The 24,267-nt window shown below is 45.6% G+C and overlaps 1 protein-coding gene across 2 annotated transcripts in view; it reads left to right on the top strand.

Annotated features, from left to right (window-relative positions):
• STX2 (syntaxin 2) overlaps positions 1-24,267 on the top strand; it is a 273,207-nt gene that overhangs the window by 60,813 nt on the left and 188,127 nt on the right. For both annotated transcript variants that reach the window (XM_063964647.1, XM_063964646.1), the window contains exon 2: positions 9,287-9,355. In XM_063964647.1, coding sequence (XP_063820717.1) covers positions 9,287-9,355 — 69 coding nt within the window. The remainder of the gene's footprint in view (positions 1-9,286; positions 9,356-24,267) is intronic.

Genomic DNA, 24,267 nt, shown 5'->3' with positions numbered 1-24,267 from the left:
CGGCAGCTCATTATTACAGAATTTGGCGTATCTATATTGCTTGGTGTGAAGATCGGAAGTTTCCGACTCCATCTTTCAAGTTATCCCGTTTTTTGTTATTTCTTCAGACACGGTTAGATGGAGGACTGCGTTTATCTACACTAAAGGTGCAGATATCTGCGTTGTCAATTTACTTTCAAAGACGATTGGCTCTATTGCCGTCGGTACACACTTTTTTGCAAGGAGTCCTCAGAGTACAGCCTCCATTCATTCCACCTACAGCGCCATGGGACTTTAATCTGGTTTTAGATTTCTTACAGTCTTCTTATTTTGAACCCTTACAACAAGTGGATATTAAGTTTCTCACTTGGAAATAATTTTTCTACTAGCCTTAGCTTCAGCAAGGCGTGTTTCAGATTTGGGTGCCTTGTCGTGCAAGCCACCGTATTTGGTGTTTCATCATGACAGAGCGGAACTTCGGACGAATTCCACTTTCTTACCAAAGGTAGTGTCATCATTTCACATCAATCAACCAATAGTAGTTCCTGTGTTGACAGGAAATTCTGGAACCTTGGATGTGGTACGCGCGTTACGTGTTTATGTATCCCGAACGTCTACAGTTCGGAAGACGGATACGTTGTTTGTTCTCTGATGCTGCCAGGATGGGTTGGCCAGCTTCTAAGCAGACTTTATCCAGATGGATTAAACTGACCATTCGTCAGGCTTACCTTCATGCTAGGTTACAGCCGCCTACATCAGTAACGGCTCATTCCACACGTTCTGTGGGAACTTCGTGGGCAGCTGGTCGTGGAGCTTCTACGACGCAGCTTTGCCGGGCGGCTACATGGTCATCAGTGCACACGTTTGTGCGCTTTTATAAGTTTGATACGTTTGCTGCATCAGCATCTAGCTTTGGCCGCCTAGTGTTACAGGTGCCAAACAACTCTCCCGCCCACGGGGGAAACTTTGGTACGTCCCAAGAGTAACTCCAGTGACCCCTAGTGGATGAAAAAGAAAATAGGATTTTGGTACTTACCAGGTAAATCCTTTTTCTTTGAATCCATAGGGGGCACTGGACGCCCACCCAGAGCAGTTTTACCTGGTTTGTGGTAAGTTCAGAGGATCTTATGGTAACACATTCTCACCGACTGGTTCAAAGTTTCAAGTTCTAGCGGTTATAGTGCCAACTGTTTAGTTGTCAGTCACGTTATGTGTCAACTTTATTGTTGTCCGTTATGTTATATGTAATTCTCCATTGTCAACCTCTCTATAGCTCCTGTTCGGCTCAGTAAAAAACACTGAGGTACTCTGGGATATGGAGGGGAGTAGAGTTATAAATTTAACTATTCAGTGCCTTGTTCCTATGGAAGCCGTCCATATCCCAAGAGTAACTCCAGTGCCCCCTATGGATTCAAAGAAAAGGATTTACCTGGTAAGTACCAAAATCCTATTTTTTAGAGTTTATTATTTTACAGGGAGGCTGCTGGCAACAGCCTCCCTGCTTCGTGGGACGAAGGGGGGGGGGGGGGGGGGGCGACAGTGTCCGCCCTGCGGTGTCTGAACCACTATCTCCGCTGACAGGACACTGAGCTCCTGCGGGAATCGAACATTCCCCGCCACAGGGGATCGCTCACCCCGGCAGCATGCCGCCACCCCCTTACAGAGCCAGAAGATCAATGGCGAGTTAGTCACTGGCCCCCCTAGCAAGCGGGGAGCCGGAGTGAAGATGGCTGCAACAGGGTGTGGAGCGCAGTACTAACTGCTCTCCGGGGCTCAGCGGTACATATTGCGGCACTGTGATGGGTGCCCTGAGCCAGCGCCTACACCCTACACATCTCCTCCAAGCCTGTCAGGGTCCCGGGAACGCTGCCAGCAAAATTCCTCAAGCCAGTATAATCTCCAGAAGAGCGGGAAGACAGCACCATTAAGGGGGCGGAGCTTCTCCTCAGAGCGGACCCAGCAGCGTTCAGCGCCATTTTATTGCCTGCAGAAGTGCTGTCAGTGAGAGCTGTCCCTCCAATTCAACTCCAGCTATCTTACGGTACCAGGGGGTTGTAGAAGGGGGGGGGAGGCTGTGTAGAGACTGTGTAACCTATTAAGGTACACAGTCCGCGCTGGTTGGGGGTCTCCCTATACCTTGAAAGCGCTGTGTGTGTGTGGGGGGGGGGGGGGGGTGTAACTGTCTGTCCTCCTGTGTGTGTGTGTGTGTGTGTGTGTGTGTGTGTGTGTGTGGAGTGTCTGTGGTCTCCATTAAGCTATGTCCAGGGACTCTGTGTCATATGCTGCAGGGGATATGTCCTCTCAGGATGGTCCCATACCATGTACTCAGGATAGCACTGTCTTAGCGCAGATACCAGCAAGGGAGCCTGAATGGTTATCCTCTATTAAAACTATGATTTCTCAGATTTCTACTAGGGTTGCACAGAATGAATCTGCAACTCATGTTTTGCAGAACTCTATGGCAGTCTGGTCCGGTTCTTTTACCTCAGGGCCCCCCACTGTATGTTCCCACAAATGTGCTCTTCCCCAGATTATGCAAGATAACACGGATACCGATTCTGGTACAGCAGACGGTGAGGGGGATGTGCTTCGGGGGGCGGCATCTCTTGCAAAAGGGGTGCAGTTGATAGAGGCTATTAGAGATGTGTTGAATATTGCTGATAAAACACCTGAGCAGGTTGACGAGGCTTACTTCACTGACAATAAGAAAGCCTCGCTAACCTTCCCTGCGTCTAAAGAATTAAATGCTATATTTGAGAAAGCATGAAAAAACCCAGAGAAAAAAATTCCAGATCCCCAGAAGGTTTCTGGTTGCTTTCCCCTTCCCTGAGGAGGATAAGAAAAACTGGGAAAACCCACCCATAATAGACGCGTCTGTATCCAGACTCTAAAAAAAAAAGGTGGTTTTACCTGTTCCAGGATCTACCGCCTTAAAAGTGCCGGCTGATCGTAAAATTGATACTATGCTCAAATCCGTATACATGGCTTCAGGGGCGATACTACGTCCCACTATTGCCTGTGCATGGATTTCCAAAGCTATAGTAAAGTGTTCAGGCACGTTACTTGAGGATTTGGATACAATGGATAAAAGTGATGTTGAATTGTGTTTACGTACCATTCAGGATTCTGCAGGATTTATGGTGGAATCCATGAAAGACCTGGGTTCCAAGGCTGCAGGGATATCTTCCATGTCTGTCTAAGCTCGTAGGGGACTTTGGCTGCGCCAGTGGTCTGCCGACATGGAATCCACGAGAGGTGTGGAGACCCTACCCTACACGGGTCAGTCTATCTTTGGGGGAGCGTTGGATGCGTGGATTTCCACGGCTACAGCGGGTAAGTATCCTTTTCTTCCCTCAGCTCCACTTGCTACGAAGAAACCCTTTTCTTCAGCTGCATCACAGTCCTTTCGGACTACCAAAGCAAGAAAGGCCAAGCAGTCCAACACCTTCTTTAGAGGAGGTAGGCCAAAATCCAAGAAACCTGCTGCTGCGGGTTCCCAGGAACAGAAACCTACTTCAGGTACGCCAAAGTCCTCAGCATGATGGTGGACCGCGCGGCCTGGAGGTGGGGCCAGTGGGGGCGAGACTCAGGCATTTCAGTCACGTCTGGGTGTCGTCTGGCCTGTATCCCTGGGTGGAAGATATTGTGTTCCAGGGGTACAGGCTGGCATTTCAAGATCTCCCTCCTCAAATCGGGCTTGCCAGCTTTTCTTGCAGACAGGACTATCCTACAGGAAGCCATCCAGAAGTTGGTGGAGGCACAGGTTATTGTACCAGTTCCACCCCATATGCAAAACAAAGGTTACTATTTGAACCTTTTCGTGGTACCGAAACCAGATGGTTCGGTCAGACCCATTCTGAACTTAAAATAGCTAAACCCCTTCCTGAGGGAGTTCAAGTTCAAAATGGAGTTTCTAAGGGCGGTGATATCTGGTCTGGAGGAGGAGGAATTCCTGGTATCCCTGGATATCAAGGATGCGTACCTCCACATTCCGATTTGTCCACCGCATCAAGCTTATCTCCGATTCGCACTGTTGGACTGTCATTTTCAATTCCAGGCCTTGCCATGTGGCCTCTCCACAGCACCGAGGGTATTCACCAAGGTGATGGCGGAAATGATGGTTCTCCTCCGCAGACAGGGGTGAACATAATTCTGTATCTGGACGATCTGCTGATAAAGGCATCGTCCAAGGAGAAGCTGTTACAGTCCATTGTTCTCATGACCCATCTACTCAGGGAACACGGTTGGATCCTGAATCTTCCAAAATCACATTTGGAACCAACCAGGAGGTTGTCCTTTCTGGGAATGATCCTTGACACGGAAGTGCAGAGGAAAAAGCGTTGGTGATACAAACAATGGTTCGGGATGTCGTGAAGCCAGCCCAGGTGTCTGTTCATCAGTGCATTCGCCTTCTGGGGAAGATGGTGGCCTCTTACGAGGCTCTGCAGTACGGGAGGTTCCATGCTCTGTCCTTCCAGCTGGATCTCCTGGACAAGTGGTCGGGATCTCATCTACACATGCGCCAGAGAATACGTCTGTCGCCAAAGGCCAGGATTTCACTGCTCTGGTGGCTACAATTACCTCATCTTCTGGAGGGCCGCAGGTTCGGGATTCAGGACTGGATCCTTCTAACCACAGATGCAAGTCTCCGGGGTTGGGGCGCAGTCACTCAAGGGGAAACCTTCCAAGGAAGGTGGTCAAGTCTGGAAGCCGGCCTACCGATAAACATTCTGGAACAACTGTCTTCTACAAGCGGCCCATCTTCTAAGAAATCGGGCCATTCAAGTGCAGTCGGACAATGTAACGACAGTGGCTTATATAAACCGACAGGGCGGAACGAAGAGCAGAGCTGAAATGTCAGAGGTAACAAGAATCATCCTCTGGGCAGAAAAACACGTGTTGGCGCTGTCGGCAGTCTTCATTCCGGGAGTAGACAACTGGGAAGCGGACTTCCTCAGCAGACACGATCTCCATCCAGGGGAGTGTGGTCTCCATCTGGAGGTGTTCAAGGAGGTAACAGATCTTTGGGGTGTATCCCAAATAGACATGATGGCCTCCCGTCTCAACAAGAGGCTTCGGCGATATTGTTCCAGGTCGAGGGACCCGCAAGAAGTGGCGGTTGACGCCCTAGTGACTACGTGGGTATTCCAGTCGGTGTACGTGTTTCCACCACTCCCACTCATTCCAAGAGTGCTAAAGCTCATAAGGAGAACAAGGGTTCAAGCGATCTTCATTGCTCCAAACTGGCCAAGAAGGTCTTGGTACGCGGATCTTCTGGATCTACTGCTAGAAGAGCCGAGGCCTCTTCCTCTTCGGGAGGACCTGCTGCAGCAGGGACCGTTCGCCTATCAAGACTTACCACGGCTACGTTTGACGGCATGGAGGTTGAATGCCAGATACTAGCTCGAAAGGGCATTCCGAACAAGGTTATTCCTACCCTGATACAGGCTAGGAAAGGAGTAACCTCTAGACATTACAATCGTATTTGGAAAAAATATGTATCTTGGTGTGAGTCCAAGAAGTTTCCTACGGTGAAATTTCAACTGGGACGGTTTCTCCTCTTCCTGCAAGCAAGTGTGGATATGGGCCTGAGGTTAGGATCCGTAAAGGTCCAAATTTCGCCCCTATCTATTTTCTTCCAGAAACAATTGGCTGCCCTCCCTGAGGTTTAAACTTTTTTGAAGGGAGTTCTGCACATTCACCCTCCCATTGTACCGCCTACGGCGCCCTGGGATCTTAACGTGGTGTTGCAGTTCCTCCAGTCGGACTGGTTTGAGCCTCGACAGGAGGTTGAGGTGAAGTTTCTCACGTGGCAGGCTATCACTTTGTTGGCCTTAGCTTCTGCTAGACGGGTGTCGGAGTTGGGGGCTTTGTCTTGTAAAAGCCCATACTTGATCTTCCATGAAGATAGAGCTGAGCTCCAGACACGTCAGCAGTTTCTTCCAACGGTTGTGTCGGCATTTCATATCAACCAACTTATTGTGGTGCCAGTTGCGACTGGCTGCTCAATCTCATTATAGTCCTTAAATGTTGTAATGGCTCTAAAGATCTATTTGAGGACTGCTCGTCACAGAGAATCGGACTCTCTGTTTGTCCTGTATGAGCCCAAGAAAATTGGGTGTCCTGCTTCTAAGCAGACGATCTCTCGCTGGATCAGGTTCATTATCCAGCATGCGTATTCTACGGCAGGCTTGCCGTGTCCTACGTCTGCTAAGGCCCACTCTACTCGTAAGGTGGGTTCTTCCTTGGCGGCTGCCCGGGGTGTCTCTGCTTTAAAACTCTGCCGAGCGGCTACTTGGTCTGGGTCGAACATGTTTGCAAAGTTCTACAAGTTCGATACTTTGGCCTCTGGAGACCTAAAGTTTGGTCAATCAGTTCTGCAGGAGCCTGCGCGCTCTCCCTTCTGTTCTGGGAGCTTTGGTACATCCCCATGGTACTAATGTGGGCCCCAGCATCCTCTAGGACGTAAGAGAAAATATGATTTTAATTACCAACAGGTAAATCCTTTTCTCGTAGTCCGTAGAGGATGCTGGGCCCAGCGCTTCGTTTTCCTGCAGTGGTTATATGGTTCTGTACAACTTTGTTTTTAGTTGACTACTGCATTGTTACTGGGTAAGTAATGCTTCAGCGCAGCTGAGTTTTCATGCTAGTCAGCTTGATTTGCCTTGTATGTGTGAGCTGGTATTAATCTCGCCACTATCTGTGTATAATCCTTCTCTCGAAGACTTCCGTCTCCTCGTGCACAGTTTCTAGACTGAGTCTGGTAGGAGGGGCATAGAGGGAGGAGCCAGCCCACACTCTCAAACTCTTAAAGTGCCAATGGCTCCTAGTGGACCAGTCTATACCCCATGGTACTAAAGTGGACCCCAGCATCCTCTACGGACTACGAGAAAAGGATTAACCAGTAGGTAATTAAATTTTATATATATAGATGTGTGTGTGATGTACATACTTACACATACACATTTTTTTTTTAATATTCAAGTATTACAATTAAAAATAACCATTAATACATTAATTCAACATGTTCCAGTATCCTTATAGAGATTTTTAAGGTTTCTGTCTTAAGGACTCCTTTTAGAGGTAGCATTTGTCACAAAACGCATTGATGGAAACTGGCCTGGAAATAATATTTAATTGACAACTTTCATGCTTTATGCGGTATCACTAATTTTAAGAGCAGCATTCTTTGGGCATCCTGCAGAGTTTGTACACATTCTATATCAAACACAGATCAGAGTCCTTTAAAAGACACAGATCCATGTGTATACAGAGCTGCATGTATGCTAAGACTTGTATGACTGGGCATACTACATGTAATGCACCTGCTGCTTGCAGATACGTTTAAATTCTATCCTCCTGCAGTAGATACACCAGTCATGGTGACTGGTGTTTCTTGTGTCAAAAAGTAATTAAAAAAAAAAAGTTCTAATAACCCTCGAATACCAGGCTGGTAGCAGCTATGAGCCTGTTAAGCACGGAGATGCATGAACTTGGATATTCAACCCTGAAAAAAAATGTCCTAGCTCCCTATAAGAAACAAGCTGCTGGATAATTGGTAATTGCTAGTAAGGCACCTAATATTAACTACCTTTAAGGGCATATTTATCAACTTTTTTTTTATTCTGTAGAAACTACAATTTCTGCATAATTATATGTATTTCAGTTATGTACTAAAAGCAGAGATGTCACAGAAATATCCCGCAGAGGCTAATTAGTGCTTTAGATCAGTGGTTCTCAACCTCTGTTCCCAAGTACCCCCAACAGTTCATGTTTATCTAGCAGGTGCGCAGGTGTATTCATTACTCACTGACACATTATAAAAGACCCACAGGTGGAGCAAATTATTTCACTTGCAATCCTGTGAGGAGACCTGGAAAACATGAACTGTTAGGGGGTACTTGAGGACCGAGGTTGAGAATCACTGGTTTACACCATCTTCAGATGGTGTATGCTGCTTTGAGCCTATTGAGGCAGAGTAGCAGCAGAGAAATCTTCCGATCCCTGTATTGCAGCCTCTGCCCGGAAACTGTCCCTGCAGATTTCTCTGAGTACATAGTGGGGAAATTTTCATTAACACCGAAAATAATTGCCTTGAAAAGGATTGTTTAATATTAAAGGCAGTGCAGTGGTTATTAATACTTAAAGGCTTTAGTGATGAAATCAGTGATTTCCTGAGTTTTGCTTAGCATTCTTGCTGGTTACAGGAAATCCTTTCCTTTTTAATACATTAGTCTAATAAATATTGTGTACATTTTACACTCTGGTTTTGCATTTTTAAGGAACTGCTTGCAAATAGTAACCAATGTTAGCTTGAATTTCTGTTTCAGCTGAAGGTAAGAGATGCGGTATTTTGGATGGAAGTGTGAAGCGAAATGCACATCCAAAGTACAGCTCATTCAGAGACTAAATTGTTGTTTGTGTCCCAAGTCATACTGTAAGGATTTGTATAAGAAGTTCTGTTCCCTGTCAATTGAAGTGACTTCAGCTCATAAAATGAGATTGCTCTTCAATTTTTGTTGTACTTACTTGCTGTCTTTGAGATGGTGCGTGTGGTATACACTATGTATGTATATGTGTGTGTGTGTGTGTGTGTGTGTGTGTGTATATGTGTGTGTATATATATATATATATATATATATATATAGCTATGTGTGTATGTATGTATGTATATATATATATATGAGTGTGTGTGTGTATATATATATATATATATATATAATTTGTTTCCCCCATTTTATTGGTAATTATATGCAATACATTGATGCACACAATGGAAGTTGCTCAAACAAATTTATAGGCTATAGCAGGTGCTTGAAAGGGAGGGATTATGTAGCAAAAACTCTAAATTCCTGCAGCATACTTCTGTAAACCAGTAACAAAAGATACTTAATCATATTTGCAAATACATAGTAGGCCACCTTCCATGGTATGATATGGCATTTGCTAAGAGTCCTATGAAACATTAAAAGCCCCTATATTAGGTCATGTATCCTGAATTTGAGAGCCTGCTTAGCAAGAGGTACCTCAACAACATCCAATATACAAGGACCAGCACTCCCTGCAGTTACCGATCCCATCCCAGCATCTCACACAATGATGGGACATGTTTAAAACAATGTGCAAAACATTGATTGCTTTTTAATTATGTATTTGCGTCCTATTTTAACTGGTGAGGATTTTCTGTTTTCGTGTTTTGTATTGCTGTACATTTCCAGTGACATCCAATGTTTTTTTTTTTTTTTTGCTGAAATGCCAAGAGAGAAACCTAAATAGTATATTATTTTATTTATTTGTTTCTGAACAGGCTAATGAAGATGAGGACACCGTGGTTGTTATTCAGAAGGAACAATTTATGGATGATTTTTTCCATCAGGTAGGAATTACATTTTCCTATTTTTTGAGATTTGTATAATTGAGATGGCAAAATGTTTCCGTTCTTGTCTAAACACATTTATCTGCTATCCCAGTTCAGTGCTGGAGCAGGAAATACTGTATTCTTCTCTAGACACGTATTTCCTCAGTAGCGAATTGTATAACAATGTATGAAAGAATTCTGTTTTCTGTAATGTTTTATTTATTAGTAGTTTACATACAGCAGTTTATTAATAAACAAATGTTTTCTTTTAACTTTTTATTCTGCATTAAAGGGTATGGGGTTTATTTACGAAGCATGGGGTTGTAAAACAATAGCTCTTCTGATAGCATTTATGCTGGATATATAATAGGTCAGTGTTTTTACTACTATGTCCAAACACGATCAGAAGTGCCAAGTTTTACAACCCAGCGATTCGTAAATAAATCCCTAAATCTCAAATGCATATGTCAAAAACAGTGTTTTGCCGCAGTTTTTGACAGGAAGTTGCTATGTGATCGAGAAATAATTTTTATGATATACTGGTCTGTCACTATATGGTAATCTGCTTGTATCACAAAGGTTTTTACATGTTTGTTTTGGGTTTTTTTTCCATTCAAAAGCATCCACATTCCTGGCAGGCTAGTAGGTCATATATCATTTGTGGAGTTCAGCTGTGTCCTTATTTTTGTTTGGGAAATTTGCAGGAGCACTTAAGCGCTTTTTGAGAGTCTGTATATGATGCCCTGACTTTAATGACAACCTGCTTCAGATTGGATGTCAAAGACAAATGTTATGATAAATGCTTTGGTTCTTCCTTTGTAGCATTTCTGCTGCACTTTTGAAGCTCTACAGCTGAATTGCCAATAAAAGTATATAAATGTGGCCAGTTTACCTGGAAAGGGGACTAGTTTAAGTGGAGGGTTATCCATTCACAAAGTGGGGCTTTCAATAGACCCTTTTTTTTTTTTTTTTTCCTGCACAGACCTGGCCATTGCTGGAACCATTTACTACCACAAATGGCAAGCAGAATCCAATTCTACAAAATGGCCACACAGTGTTGCATTTGCAGACCTAAAGTAATAAACAGAGGATGCACCAACATTTCTCCGTACTTTTTATTCTGAATTATATGGCTGATACTGGCCAGATTACTGCCACTTATTGTTGTGTTTAGTTCTTTGCTCTGTGATTGTTTAGCTGACTTAGTTCTCCAATGTGTTTCCTGCAGCACATAGTCTACAATACTTTCTTACCAAACCGTGCAGGCAGCTACAGTCTTTAATTTTCATTGTTGTGTCTTATAAGACACACATCAACTCTACTTAATGTTAAACTGGGTACACATTGAGTGATATGGTTTCTGATCAGGCGGATAGGTCCAGCATATCACCTAAAATCACTCGGTGTGTACGCTCAATATGCAAGCTCCCACGGTTGCATACAACATCAGGTTTGATGTGCTGCAGCAATCACTTTTGTCTACATAGTGGATCTAATCTAATTCCTGGATTGGCTGCCGGCCAGATATACATTTGAATCGCGCCTCTTGTGTCTTTCCTGCTTTTACAATGGGGTATGTGGGGTTCCAGCTGACGGATCGTGGCGGGCGGTGATCCCGGAGCATGCAGGATATGTAAACGTGATACAGAGGAGCATGGAACACCTGAGAGTGCGGGTGGGTATATATTGCCTTGATTGGGTACACATTGTCTTGGCTGATTCTTGAGGAAGGTGTTTGTGCACTCCAGCCCTCCCCCCCAGTGTGTACCTGGTGGCTGCGCGGCTGTTAAAATGAAAGTCGCAATGTTCCGATTAGAAAAATAAATCTTCTTCAGGGTCCATAGGCTCCACAGAAATTACTGTGGAGAGAGCCGGGCACCAACCAGTTAAACTTTCAGGTCCCATGATGCACTGTTGCTTCCTGCTTTATATCCCCCCGGGCTATCCAGTTTTTGTTTTGTGCCGGCAGGAGCCAGAAGCACCTTTGGGCAGGAGTGCTGCTGTTAAACAGCTCCAAGCTTTTAGAATTTTCTTTACTTTTCAGTTATTTGATTGTCCGAAGAAGTAGCTGTAACGTCCCATAGGGTGCCTGCTCTACTGCTCCAGCAACCCTTGCTGACAGTAGGGGCAGTGATCTCGGCGGCGCCAGCTGGATCTTTCTAGCAAATATCTCCTACTGGACCCAGGCCACAGCCGGATGTACAGGGGATCAGGTAAGGCGTGATCGCGTGTACTACAGTACACATTGGCCATTAGCTTCCGGTGAGGGAGACCACCAGAGGCATTCACGGAGGGGAACGGGTCGCTCGCATTCCCCCGCTAAACCACCTGGGCTATAATATGTATTTGAAGACATTTGTAAAGGCCGGGTCAGCCCTGGGGAGTGATGCCAGCATAGAGGAGGTGGCTCTCCCCATAAGCCCGAATTTAATGAGAGCATTTGTTTTGCTGGGAAAAAAATATTGTATCTTTTTTTTTTAATGTATATAATGGCTTTTTGACTCAATTTAAGCACCCCAAATCCTATCTAATTTGACCTCTAATACACTTCTTTTTGGATTTGAATAGGTGCAATTTCAAAAATTGTGAAAACAGGATTTGCGGGAAAATTCTTGCCAAGAAAAGTGTAGGTGAAAATGAGGAAATCAGCCTGTACCCCCCAAAAATGGCAAGCTAACATAGGATAACAGTATAGAAGTGTATTAGATGTCATATGAAATAGATTGGGGTACTTACATTGAGTCAAATGAATATTACATACATTTTTTAAAAAAATGGAAAAAAAGATAAGCTACAGTATTTTTTTCAGTAAAGTAAGTCCTCTGCTTTAATTTGGGGTAAGTAAAAATTGGTATAAGTATATATTTGGGTCATTTAAGGAGACCTAAAAAGTGGAAAGACTGATTACGCCCACCTCCCACATTTCTCCCACTCATAAAGCACCCCAATATACCGGTCTCATACCTTGAACCCCAAATTCTGTCACTGTGCACATGATCACCCCAAAAATTACATGTCATTATTGGCTAGTTAAAAATAATTAAAAATGTCAAAGGGCCTACTAAGTCATTAGGTGGGGTGGTCCTGAGGCTTCTGAACCAAATCCGGACATCTTTACCCTAAAATAGAGAATTTCCCCAACTTTGCACCTGCTCAGAAAAAGTGAAGTGAAATTCACGGTAAAATTATTGATGAAAAATTATTGCAGCTAATTGAATAGGGTTCTTTCACGATTTGCAGTAAAATCGCAGTTTTTCATGCAAAAACGGGTTATCGCAGCTAACTGAATACTCTCATATGTGTAATTAAAAATCTGCACAAATGCATAGAAATATGCAAATGAAAATAAATACTCCCCTGGTGGGCAAAATTATACCTAAGTGGTAATTTTGTGTTTAGAGAGAATTCTAAATAAATATTAGAATACTCATACAGGCAATCAAAATCCCAATAATTTTCTTTCATGGTCTTTTAAAGTATACTTTAATGTTCAATTTAAACAAAAAAGGGACATAACTCCTCTGCCTTAGGTTGATAATGCTAATTGAATTGTAAAGGAATGTATAATGAACTCTCCGAGTCGGGCAAGAGTGATAAAAAAATTTTTTTTGCTGGAATCTCCATATTTTGATTGACAAAGGGTCACAATTTAAAAGGGATACGTAGGTTAGGCACTGAGATATGAATTTTTTCCCCAGATACACCGCACCAAAAATAGAGCATCAGTAGAGGCATTTCCAAGCAATTCTTCGAAACTTTGTTCCTCTATATCTCAAAAACTGTGAGGCCTAGAGTAGAAAAAAATTACAAGGGTTAGTAGCTATGTGGTAATATCAAGTGTACAAAGTATCATGAAAATCTTGGTGGGTGTCATGTCTGGGTGAATTGGCATGGAATGACCCTGAAGTAGAATTTCTTCAGTTGGTTCTGCTTACCAAACTCATACGGGAAGCCTGGATTACGCCTAACAAACTGAGATCCACAAGCAGCATGATCAATTTCAGATGCTTCCCTTTGTACTGGCCACGGCCCATCAGGTCTTTACCAAAATAATTGAAGTCAGGGCTGCACATCTTGGGTGTCAGGGGGTCTGAAATTCTTCCTTACCTAAGACCTACTGATTTTAGCACAGTCTCCAGAGGTCCTACAACAGCATCTCCGTCTGACCATTGCCTTACTGCAGGCATAAAGACTGGATTATCAACTGGAAGAAGTCCTCCCTGTCTCATTTTGTAGAGATGCTACATCTAGGAGCCATCCTAGATTCTCAGGTCCAGAGGATTTTCCTACAAGTGGATAGGATAACAGTGCTTCATACTCAAACGCGCAAGTTCTTCTATGCCGATGAGTGTCCATACACTCAGCCATGCAGGTAATGGGGTTCATGGTCTCCACCTTCGACATATAGTTGGGCAAAAAAGTATTGGACAGCCACCGATTGTGCAAGTTGACCCACTTAAAAAGGTGAGAGGTCTGTAATTTCCATCATAGGTACACTTCAACTGTGAGAGACAGAATCTTTAAATTAAAAAAAACAGGAAATCACATTGTATGATTTTTAAACAATGTATTTGTATATTCTTGCGGAAAATAAATATTTGGACAATTAAAAAGTTAAACTCAATACTTTGTAATATAACCTCGGTTGGCAATTACAGACGTCAAACGTTTCCTGTAGTTCTTGACCAGGTTTGCACACAAGCAGGTATTTTGGCAGATCTTCTCTAGATCTGTCATGTTTTGGGGCTGTCGCCGGGCAACACGGACTTTCAACTCCCTCCACAGATTTCTCTAACGTCCTAGAGGATGCTGGGGACTCCGTAAGGACCATGGGGAATAGACGAGCTCCGCAGGAGATGGGGCACTTTAAGAAAGCTTTGGATTCGGTGTGTGTACTGGCTCCTCCCTCTATGTCCCTCCTCCAGACCTCAGTTCTTACACTGTGCCCAGAGGATGAAGGGCACACTGCAGGTAACTCTCTTGAGTTCTTTGCTACAGAAAGCATTTTTGTTTGGATTTTTACTTTTTTCATAGGGAGCACTGCTGGCAACAGGCTCCCTGCATCGAGGGACTGAGGAGAGAGGGGCAGACCTACTTAACTGATAGGATCTGCTTCCTCGGCTACTGGACACCATTGGCTTCAGAGGGGGTGAACACAGGTTCGTCCTGGGCGTCTACCCCCGGAGCCACGCCGCCGTTCTCCTCACAGAGCCAGAAGAACAGAAGCAAGAAGACGTCTCAGGCGGCAGAAGCCTTCAGCTTCACAGAGGTAACGCACAGCACTGCAGCTGTGCGTCATTGCTCCACATCACCTCACACACTCCGGTCACTGTATGGGTGGAGGGCGCAGGGGGGGGCGCCCTGGGCAGCAATAATAACACCTCTTAGATGGCAAATAGGTATATACATGTACTGCTGGGCACTGTACATGTATATAATTGAGCCCCCGCCATTTTACACGATTTTGAGCGGGACAGAAGCCCGCCGCCGAGGGGGCGGGGCTTCTCCCTCAGCACTCACCAGCGCCATTTCTCTCTCCACAGAACGCTGAGAGGAAGCTCCCCGGACTCTCCCCTGCTTACACACGGTGAAGGAAGTTTAAAAAGAGAGGGGGGGGGGGCACATAATTGGCGGATAAAGTATAATACAGTGCTGCTGGGGAAAAGCATTCTGTGTTGGTCTCCACGTTGTTGCGCTGGGGTGTGTGCTGGCATACTCTCTCTGTCTCTCCAAAGGGCCTTTCAGGGGATACTGTCTTCAGAAAAAGTTTCCCTGGGTGTGTACAGTGTGTCGGTATGTGTGTATCGACATGTTTGATGAGGAAGGCTCGCTTAATGTGGAGGGGGAGTGCTTGAATGTCAGGTCACCGTCGGCAACGCCGACACCGGATTGGGTGGATATGCTGAATGTCTTGAATGCAAATTTAAATCTCCTGCATAAAAGATTAGACAAGGCTGAAGCTAGGGATCAGTCAGGTAGCCAGTCCGTGCCTGTCCTTGTGGTGCCAGGACCTTCAGGGTCTCAAAAGCGCCCCATATCCCAGGTCGCTGACACAGAAACTGACTCTAGTGTCGACTATGAGGATGCAAAATTACAGCCGAAGGTGGCAAAAGGTATTAGGTACATGATTATTGCCATAAAAGAGGTTTTGCATATCACGGAGCAACCCCCTGTCCCTGACACGAGGGTTCACATGTATAAAGGGAAAAAGCCTGAGGTCACGTTTCCGTCCTCATTTGAGCTAAGCGAATTATGCGAAAAGGCTTGGGAATCTCCGGATAGGAGACTCCATGTTCCCAAAAGGATTCTCATGGCGTATCCTTTTCCACAGAAGGATCGGATACGATGGGAATCTGCGCCTAAAGTAGACAAGGCGCTGACACGCTTATCCAAGAAGGTGGCACTGCCTTCTCCGGATACTGCTTCCCTCAAGGATCCTGCTGATCGCAAGCAGGAAATTACCATGAAGCACATTTACACACATTCAGGAACTATAGTTAGGCCGGCCATGGCGTCCGCCTGGGTTTGTAGTGCTGTCGTGGCATGGGAAGACTCCTTATCTACGGAGATGGACACCTTAGATAGGGATACCATTCTAATGACCATGGGGCATATCAGAGATGCTGCCTTGTATATAAGGGATGCTCAGAGAGACATTTGTTTACTAAGCTCTAGAATAAACGCTATGTCTATTTCTGCTAGGCGGCTCTTGTGGACCCGACAGTGGACGGGAGACGCCGACTCAAAGTGGCATATGGAGTCATTGCCTTACAAGGGGGAGGAGTTGTTTGGAGAAGGCCTCTCGGACCTAGTCTCTACTGCTACGGCCAGTAAATCGAATTTTTTACCTTATGTTCCCCCGCAGCATTCTAAGAAGGTACCACATTATCAAATGCAGTCCTTTCGTTCCAATAAAAACAAGAAGGTACGAGGATCGTCCTTCGTTGCCAGAGGTAAAGGCAAGGGAAAAAAGCTGCACTCAGCTAGTTCCCAGGAGCAGAAGTCCTCCCCTACTTCCGCAAAGTCCACAGCATGACGCTGGGGCTTTCCGGGGGGGGGGGGGGTCAGATCAAGTGGGGGCACGTCTTCGTCTTTTCAGCCACGTCTGGGTTCAATCACAGGTGGATCCCTGGGCAATAGAGATTGTTTCCCGGGGATACAGACTGGAAATCGAAGACATGCCCCCTCGCCGGTTTTTCAAATCGGCTCTGCCGGCTTCCCCGTCAGAGAGGGAGCTAGTGTTAGCGGCAATTTACAAATTGTACATTCAACAGGTGGTAATCAAGGTTCCTCATCTCCAGCAAGGAGAGGGTTATTATTCATCCCTGTTTGTGGTACCGAAACCGGACGGTTCGGTCAGACCCATTCTAAATCTAAAATCCCTGAACCTGTACTTGAAGAGGTTCAAGTTCAAAATGGAATCGCTCAGAATGGTCATCGCCAGCCTGGAGGGAGGGGGTTGGATGGTGTCCCTGGACATAAAGGATGCGTACCTTCATGTTCCGATTTTCCCCCCTCACCAGGCGTTTCTGAGATTTGCAGTACAGGATTGTCACTACCAATTTCAAACGTTGCCGTTTGGTCTTTCCACGGTCCCGAGAATTTTCACCAAGGTAATGGCGGAAATGATGGTGCTCATGCGCAAGCAGGGAGTCACAATTATCCCGTACTTGGACGATCTCCTTATGAAGGCGAGATCTCGGGAGAAGTTGCTGGACAGCGTGTCTCGGTCCGTGAAGACTTTGCAGATGCACGGCTGGATTCTCAATTTACCGAAATCCCAGCTAGTACCTGCAACGCGTCTGACCTTTTTGAGCCTGATTCTAGACACAGACCAAAAAAGAGTTTTCTTCTGGTGGAGAAGGCTCAGGAGCTCATAGCCCTGGTCAGGAACCTTTTAAAGCCAAAAAAGGTTTCGGTGCATCATTGCACAAAGGTTCTGGGGAAGATGCTGGCTTCATACGAGGCCATCCCCTTTGGCAGGTTACATGCAAGGACTTTCCAATGGGACCTATTGGACAAATGGTCCGGGTCCCATCTACATATGCAGAAACGGATCACCCTGTCTCCCAGGGCCAGGGTATCTCTCCTGTGGTGGCTGCACAGTGCTCACCTCCTAGAGGGTTGCAGGTTCGGCATTCAGGACTGGATCCTGGTGACCACGGACGCGAGCCTCCGAGGTTGGGGGACTGTCGCACTGGGAAGAAATTTCCAAGGTCTCTGGTCAAGCCTAGAGACTTGTCTCCACATCAATGTCCTGGAGTTAAGGGCCATTTACAACGCCCTACGCCAGGCAGAGGAGTGGCTTCAGAACAAACCAGTTCTGATTCAGTCGGACAATATCACGGCAGTGGCTCATGTAAACTGCCAAGGCGGCACAAGGAGCAGAGTGGCCATGGCAGAGGCGACCAGGATTCTGCGCTGGGCGGAAGGCCATGTAAGCGCACTATCGGCAGTATTCATCTCGGGGGTGGACAACTGGGAGACGAACTTCCTCAGCAGGCACGACATGCATCCGGGAGAGTGGGGACTTCATCAAGAAGTCTTCACACAGATCGTGGATCGGTGGGGACTGCCTCAAATAGACATGATGGCGTCCCGTCTCAACAAAAAGCTAAAGAGGTATTGTGCCAGGTCAAGAGACCCTCAGGCGGTAGCGGTAGACGCTCTGGTGACACCATGGGTGTTCAGATCGGTCTATGTGTTTCCTCCTCTGCCTCTCATACCCAAGGTGTTGAGATTAATAAGACTAAGAAGGGTCAGAACAATTCTCATTGTTCCAGATTGGCCAAGGAGGACTTGGTATCCGGATCTGCAAGAGTTGCTCACAGAAGATCCGTGGACTCTTCCTCTAAGGCAGGACCTGCTGCAGCAGGGGCCCTGTCTGTTCCAAGACTTACTGCGGCTGCGTTTGACGGCATGGCGGTTGAACGCCGGATCCTAGCTGGAAAAGGGATTCCGGAGGAGGTCATTCCTACCCTGATCAAGGCTAGGAAGGATGTGACATAGAAACATTATCACCGTATATGGCGGAAATATGTTTCTTGGTGTGAGGCCAGAGCTGCTCCTACGGAGGAGTTCCATTTGGGCCGTCTACTTCACTTCCTTCAAACGGGAGTGAATTGGGCCTAAAATTAGGGTCCATAAAGGTCCAAATTTCGGCCTTATCCATTTTCTTTCAAAAAGAATTGGCTTCTCTTCCTGAAGTACAGACTTTTGTGAAGGGAGTGCTGCATATTCAGCCTCCCTTTGTACCTCCGGTGGCGCTTGGGATCTTAACGTGGTATTAAGTTTCCTCAAGTCACCTTGGTTTGAACCACTCAAAACAGTGGAGTTGAAATACCTCACTTGGAAAGTGGTCATGTTGTTGGCCTTAGCTTCTGCAAGGCGTGTTTCGGAATTAGCGGCTTTATCATATAAAAGCCCATACCTGATTTTTCATGTGGATAGGGCAGAGTTGAGGACTCGTCCTCAATTTCTGCCCAAGGTGGTCTCCTCTTTTCATATGAACCAACCTATTGTCGTGCCTTTGGCTACACGGGACTTGGAGGACTCCGAGTCCCTGGATGTGGTCAGGGCTTTGAAGATTTACGTGACCAGAACAGCTAGGATCAGGAAGCATGAAGCTCTGTTTGTTCTGTATGCGGCCAACAAGGTTGGCGCTCCTGCTTCAAAGCAGACAATTGCTCGCTGGATCTGTAACACGATTCAGCAGGCGCATTCTACGGCAGGATTGCCATTGCCTAAATCTGTTAAGGCCCATTCCACTAGGAAGGTGGGTTCTTCTTGGGCGGCTGCCCGAGGGGTTTCGGCACTACAACTGTGCCCAGCTGCTACTTGGTCGGGGTCAAACACCTTTGCAAAGTTCTATAAGTGTGATACCCTGGCTGAGGAGGACCTCCTGTTTGCTCAATCAGTGCTGCAGAGTCATCCGCACTCTCCCGCCCGTTTGGGAGCTTTGGTATAATCCACATGTTCCTTACGGAGTCCCCAGCATCTTCTAGGACGTAAGAGAAAATAAGATTTTAAACCTACCGGTAAATCTTTTTCTCCTAGTCCGTAGAGGATGCTGGGAGCCCGTACCAGTGCGGACTGAAATCTGCAATAATTGTACATAGTTATTGATAAGGTTACACACAGGTTGTGTAACTGTTGAAATCAGACTGTTGCTGTTTTCTGTTGTTGTTCATACTGTTAACTGGTTTACTTATATACTATGTTGTACGGTGTGTTTGTGGTGTGAGCTGGTATGTGTTTCACCCTTGATTAACAAAATCCTTTTCCTCGAAATGTCCGTCTCCTCTGGGCACAGTTCCTATAACTGGAGTCTGGAGGAGGGGCATAGAGGGAGGAGCCAGTTCACGCCCATTAAAGGTCTTAAAGTGCCCATGTCTCCTGCGGAGCACGTCTATACCCCATGGTCCTTACAGAGTCCCCAGCATCCTCTACGGACTAGGAGAAAAAGATTTACTGGTAGGTTTAAAATCTTATTTTTTCAGTCTCCATCCCCTTCCACAAATAAAGCTTGCTGGATGTGTTACATGCACTCCAGATTTATGTGGATCGAACCAAGGGGCTGATTCAGAGATGGACGCAGATCACTGCATATGCAGACAGATCTGCGTGATCTCCTCACATGCTGGGGGCCGGCCAGCACAGTGCATGTGTGATGGGCCCCCTTTTGATGCTGCATCGAATTGAGGTTGACCACTGGCAGTGCAGCCTGGCACCGCTATTAGGTGGTCTGCCGCCATTTTTTAAATCTGAGTGGCTGCACGTGACGTCACACTGCCGCCCCACCCCCGACTGTGTGACGTCATGTGCTGCCCTATGAACACCTGCCGCTGTCAATTACACTTTGGCTGCTCTCCCTGGGATAAGGGTGTAAGGACCACCCGAATGCAGCTGCTGCGTACAGACGCGCGTCTGTGTTCGGGTCTGAATGACCCCTTCCCCCACAAATCTCTAAGTAGATTGGATACTCTGTGTTATGTGGATTTCTCAAAGCGGCTGGCTTGCTAACAAGGAGACATCTATATGGCTTCAAATGACTTTTTCTCAGGCATACACGGAACCAGATCTACCGGTGCCAAATACCATCAAGGCTCACTCCACTCGATCCGTGGGACCATCATGGACAGCCATTCGTGGGGCATCTGCTGAACAACTCTGCAGGACAGCCCCGTTGTCTTTGGTCAGCACCTTTCTCCGTTTCAGTCGATACCTTTGCCTCCCAGGATGCTGCCTTTGGACGACTGGTTCTCGGTACCCCTCAGGAGTGTACCCTCCCTTAGGGGAAACTGCTTAGGGACATCTCCATGTTAATTCCTGTTGAGCCTTTGGACGGTGAAGAAGAAACAAGAGTTATGGTAGACTTACCATTGTTAACTCTGTTTCTTCGAGGTTCATAGGCTCCATGGGACACCCACCCTGGCTTATGGATAGTATATGGTCACTAGTTCTCTTCTAATATGAGTGTTTCTTAAGTGTTCCATTCTTCCTTCTCATCTGTCCTGCTCCTGCTTTGGGCTTGTTCACTAAACTGTAGTTTAGTGAACAAAGGCCCTTATTCCGAGTTGATCGCTAGCTGCCGTTGTTCGCTGCGTAGTTATCAGTGAAAAAAACGGCTAATCTGCGCATGCGTATGCATCGCAATGCTCACGCGCGTCGTACGGGTACGAAGTCCTTTGTGGTTTTAGCGATGATTCCAATCGCACAGCCGAACGCAAGGAGATTGACAGGAAGTGGGAGTTTATGGGTGGCAACTGGCCGTTTTCTGGGAGTGTTTGGAAAAACGCAGGCGTGGCCGGGCGTTTGCTGGGCAGGTATCTGACGTCATTACCGTGTCACTCGTCGCAGCAATCATCGCACAGAATAAGTAACTACAGGGCTGGTCTTGTTCTGTACAAAATGTGTTTGCTGCCGCGCGGCTGCACAGGCGTTTGCACTTCTGCAAAGCGAAAATACACTCCCCTGTGGGCGTCGATTATGCGTTTGCACGGCTGCTAAAAGTAGCTAGCGAGCGATCAACTTGGAATGAGGGCCAAACTGTGTGTGCTTGGTGCCCAAGATGGCTGCCTCATCTCTTAACATGTTTCTTAACACCTCCATAAAACAGCTTAAATTCAACGCAACTGACCTCTGAATAATCATAAATTTGACTTGTACTTCTCTACGCGGACATCTCTCCAAAACCAACGGAATGCATTCCTGCACTGAGATACACATTGGCTTGAAAACTCTGCACCTCTCCACTAAATTTAGCATCTCTCCTTTAGTTTGGCATCTACTGTAATCTTCATTGGATATGCCAGACAAGGTACTGTGTTAAACAAACTATGGGGGTAATTCCAAGTTGATCGCAGCAGGAATTTTTTTAGCAATTGGGCAAAACCATGTGCACTGCAGGGGAGGCAGTTTTAACATGTGCAGAGAGAGTTAGATTTGGGTGGGGTGTGTTCAATCTGCAATCTAATTTGCAGTGTAAAAATAAAGCAGCCAGGATTTACCCTGCACAGAAATAACATAACCCACCCAAATCTAACTTTCTGCACATGTTATAACTGCCTCCCCTGCAGTGCATATGGTTTTGCCCAATTGCTAAAAAAATTCCTGCTGCGATCAACTTGGAATTACCCCCTATCTTTGGCTCCATCTAGCCCCTCCTAGAGACATCATTCGCCTCTGTTCTCTGAGCAACAAATAACTTTTATTTCTTGCATTAATAAACTAATATACAGTATATTCAGTGTCTGAATTGCTGATGGGCAACTGTTCATTTCAAATCACAAGTCCCAGCTATCCCCCAGGACATATGCTATCACTACCCTCACAAGGAATATCTACATCAAAGGGCTTTAAACTGGAACTTTCACACCTACACAAGGGGAATGGATTCTAACACCTTTCCACAAGACTGCTTTGTTCTGGAATAATTGACCAAACCAGAAACAGAAAGGAAAATTTGGTTTATTTATAATTTATACCCCTTGGATTAAAGAGAAGTAATTGAATATAGCAATAACCAAGATAATGTAGACTCTGTTCATGAACACATTTATAAAAAAAAATAAAAAAAAATGCTTTTTCTCCTGTCATCATCAAACACTTATAGTACTCTGTCATTGATGACCCAATGTGTATATACACCTCCACCTTCATTCTTTCACTCAGCCTTCACGTAATGCAGTTCCTGTTACACCCTCACAGGTCGCTATTCTTCAATCCCTTGGTATCTTTACAAAAACAAACGCAGATGTGGGAAGCAAGAAGGCTGAAAACATCTTTTCCCCTGTAACCGCTTAAGTCCCTTGCACAGCTGCCCACCTTCAGCTTCAAAGAGGAAACAAATAAAAGTGGTACGTACCCAACAGACGACCCTGTGCTTAGAAGAACAGAACTGCAAATTCTCACTATGGGACTCCCATCCCCAGAGCTCCTACACTTAACGTAAAGAAAACGGCAGGCCCTCTCGTATGCCCAATGTTATTCGTCCTTAGTAATGCTAGATCTATAAGAAACAAGACTGCTACAATTGCAACCTCAATGAATCTGCAGATTTAGCTTGTATTACAGAGACATGGCTAGAAGAAAATGCAGCACCTATTTTGGAAGCTGCCATCCCAACAAGCTACTTGGTCATCCAAAACGTAAGACTGGACCACAGGGGAGGAAGTGTGGCTATCTGCTTTAAAAAAACATTTAAACTTAGGGTCCACACTAAAGAAATTACCCACTCATTTGAGTGTATCAAGTGCCCGGAGTTCAATAGGATTAGGTTTCAGAGTACTCTTCATTTACTGCCCCCTGGGGTCGGGATCCCGGGGTCCCGTTGTAACTTGTTTTGGGAATAGATTATACAAAAAGACACTAGCTGTAGTGATCTTCACACAAAGCTTCTACATAGAGGAGCGATTTGTCTTTCCTCACTGGATGGTTTAATGAATGTAACAGTTCATCTGTTTTATTATAGTTATCTTAGGCCTATCATTTCAAGATTAGTACAATTAGCGTCCCCATGTATAATGTTGGATCTTCCTCCTAATAGAGACATGACACTAATGACAGGTCAGGGCTCTATCTGTAAGTAACCAAGCATACCTAATTGATTACACGCGTATATTAGACTGATGATGGGTTGGCGGTGAATTTAATTGTATCAATGAGATTCATTATATTTATATGCAAGTATCCAATTGGAGCAGCTTTCTTGCGTTTTAGCCAATCACCACTTTACTACGTGACATTGATGCCACAGTAACCTTTACGTCATTGTGCTCTAGCAGCCATTTGTAGTTCTATTAGCTCAGCATAATTAAATAGTTGATGTCTTCCAGAACTTGCTTGGGCCAGTAGCAGCAAGTTAATATACAAGTTTTCACTATTTTCCCAACACACCAGGGGTGTTGGGAAAAGCTTCATTGATTGCTATCTGTTCTTTCATAGAAGGATCCCATGTTGCAGATTTCTCTGTTGTAGTGGGACCAGTCCAGCCTAAAGGTGCCCACACGGTAAGATTTTTTTTTTTGAAACGATGTGGGATTTTTCTGACCGATCGGAACAACACATCATTTAAAAACGGTTCGTGTGTGGGCATGTAAACGATGTGATGCGCACACCCACAGATCGTTCGTCGCCTCTTCAGATCTCCTGAACATACAGAAAGATCTGAACATACAGAAAGATCTGAGGAGGTGACGAACGATGTGGCAGCATGGCCCTGTTCCCTTATCACCCCCCCCCCCCCCCCCCTGAAGTTGCTCATCGTTGTCGAATGCAGCTTGTCAGTGCCATGACTAGATACTTTGTTTTCCTGTGCCAGAAAGAGAATTGATTGCCCCCCCCCCCCCCCCCCCTTCCCCATATTCATAATAGGGATATTGCGCAAATAATGGGCATGGCCACAGAATTGTACCAATTCACATTACACC

Source organism: Pseudophryne corroboree, chromosome 1 (assembly GCF_028390025.1).
Source record: "Pseudophryne corroboree isolate aPseCor3 chromosome 1, aPseCor3.hap2, whole genome shotgun sequence".
Taxonomy (NCBI): Eukaryota; Metazoa; Chordata; class Amphibia; order Anura; family Myobatrachidae; genus Pseudophryne; species Pseudophryne corroboree.
The sequence above is the reverse complement of the archived record's forward strand: the minus strand, read 5'-3'. Positions and strand labels throughout refer to the sequence as shown.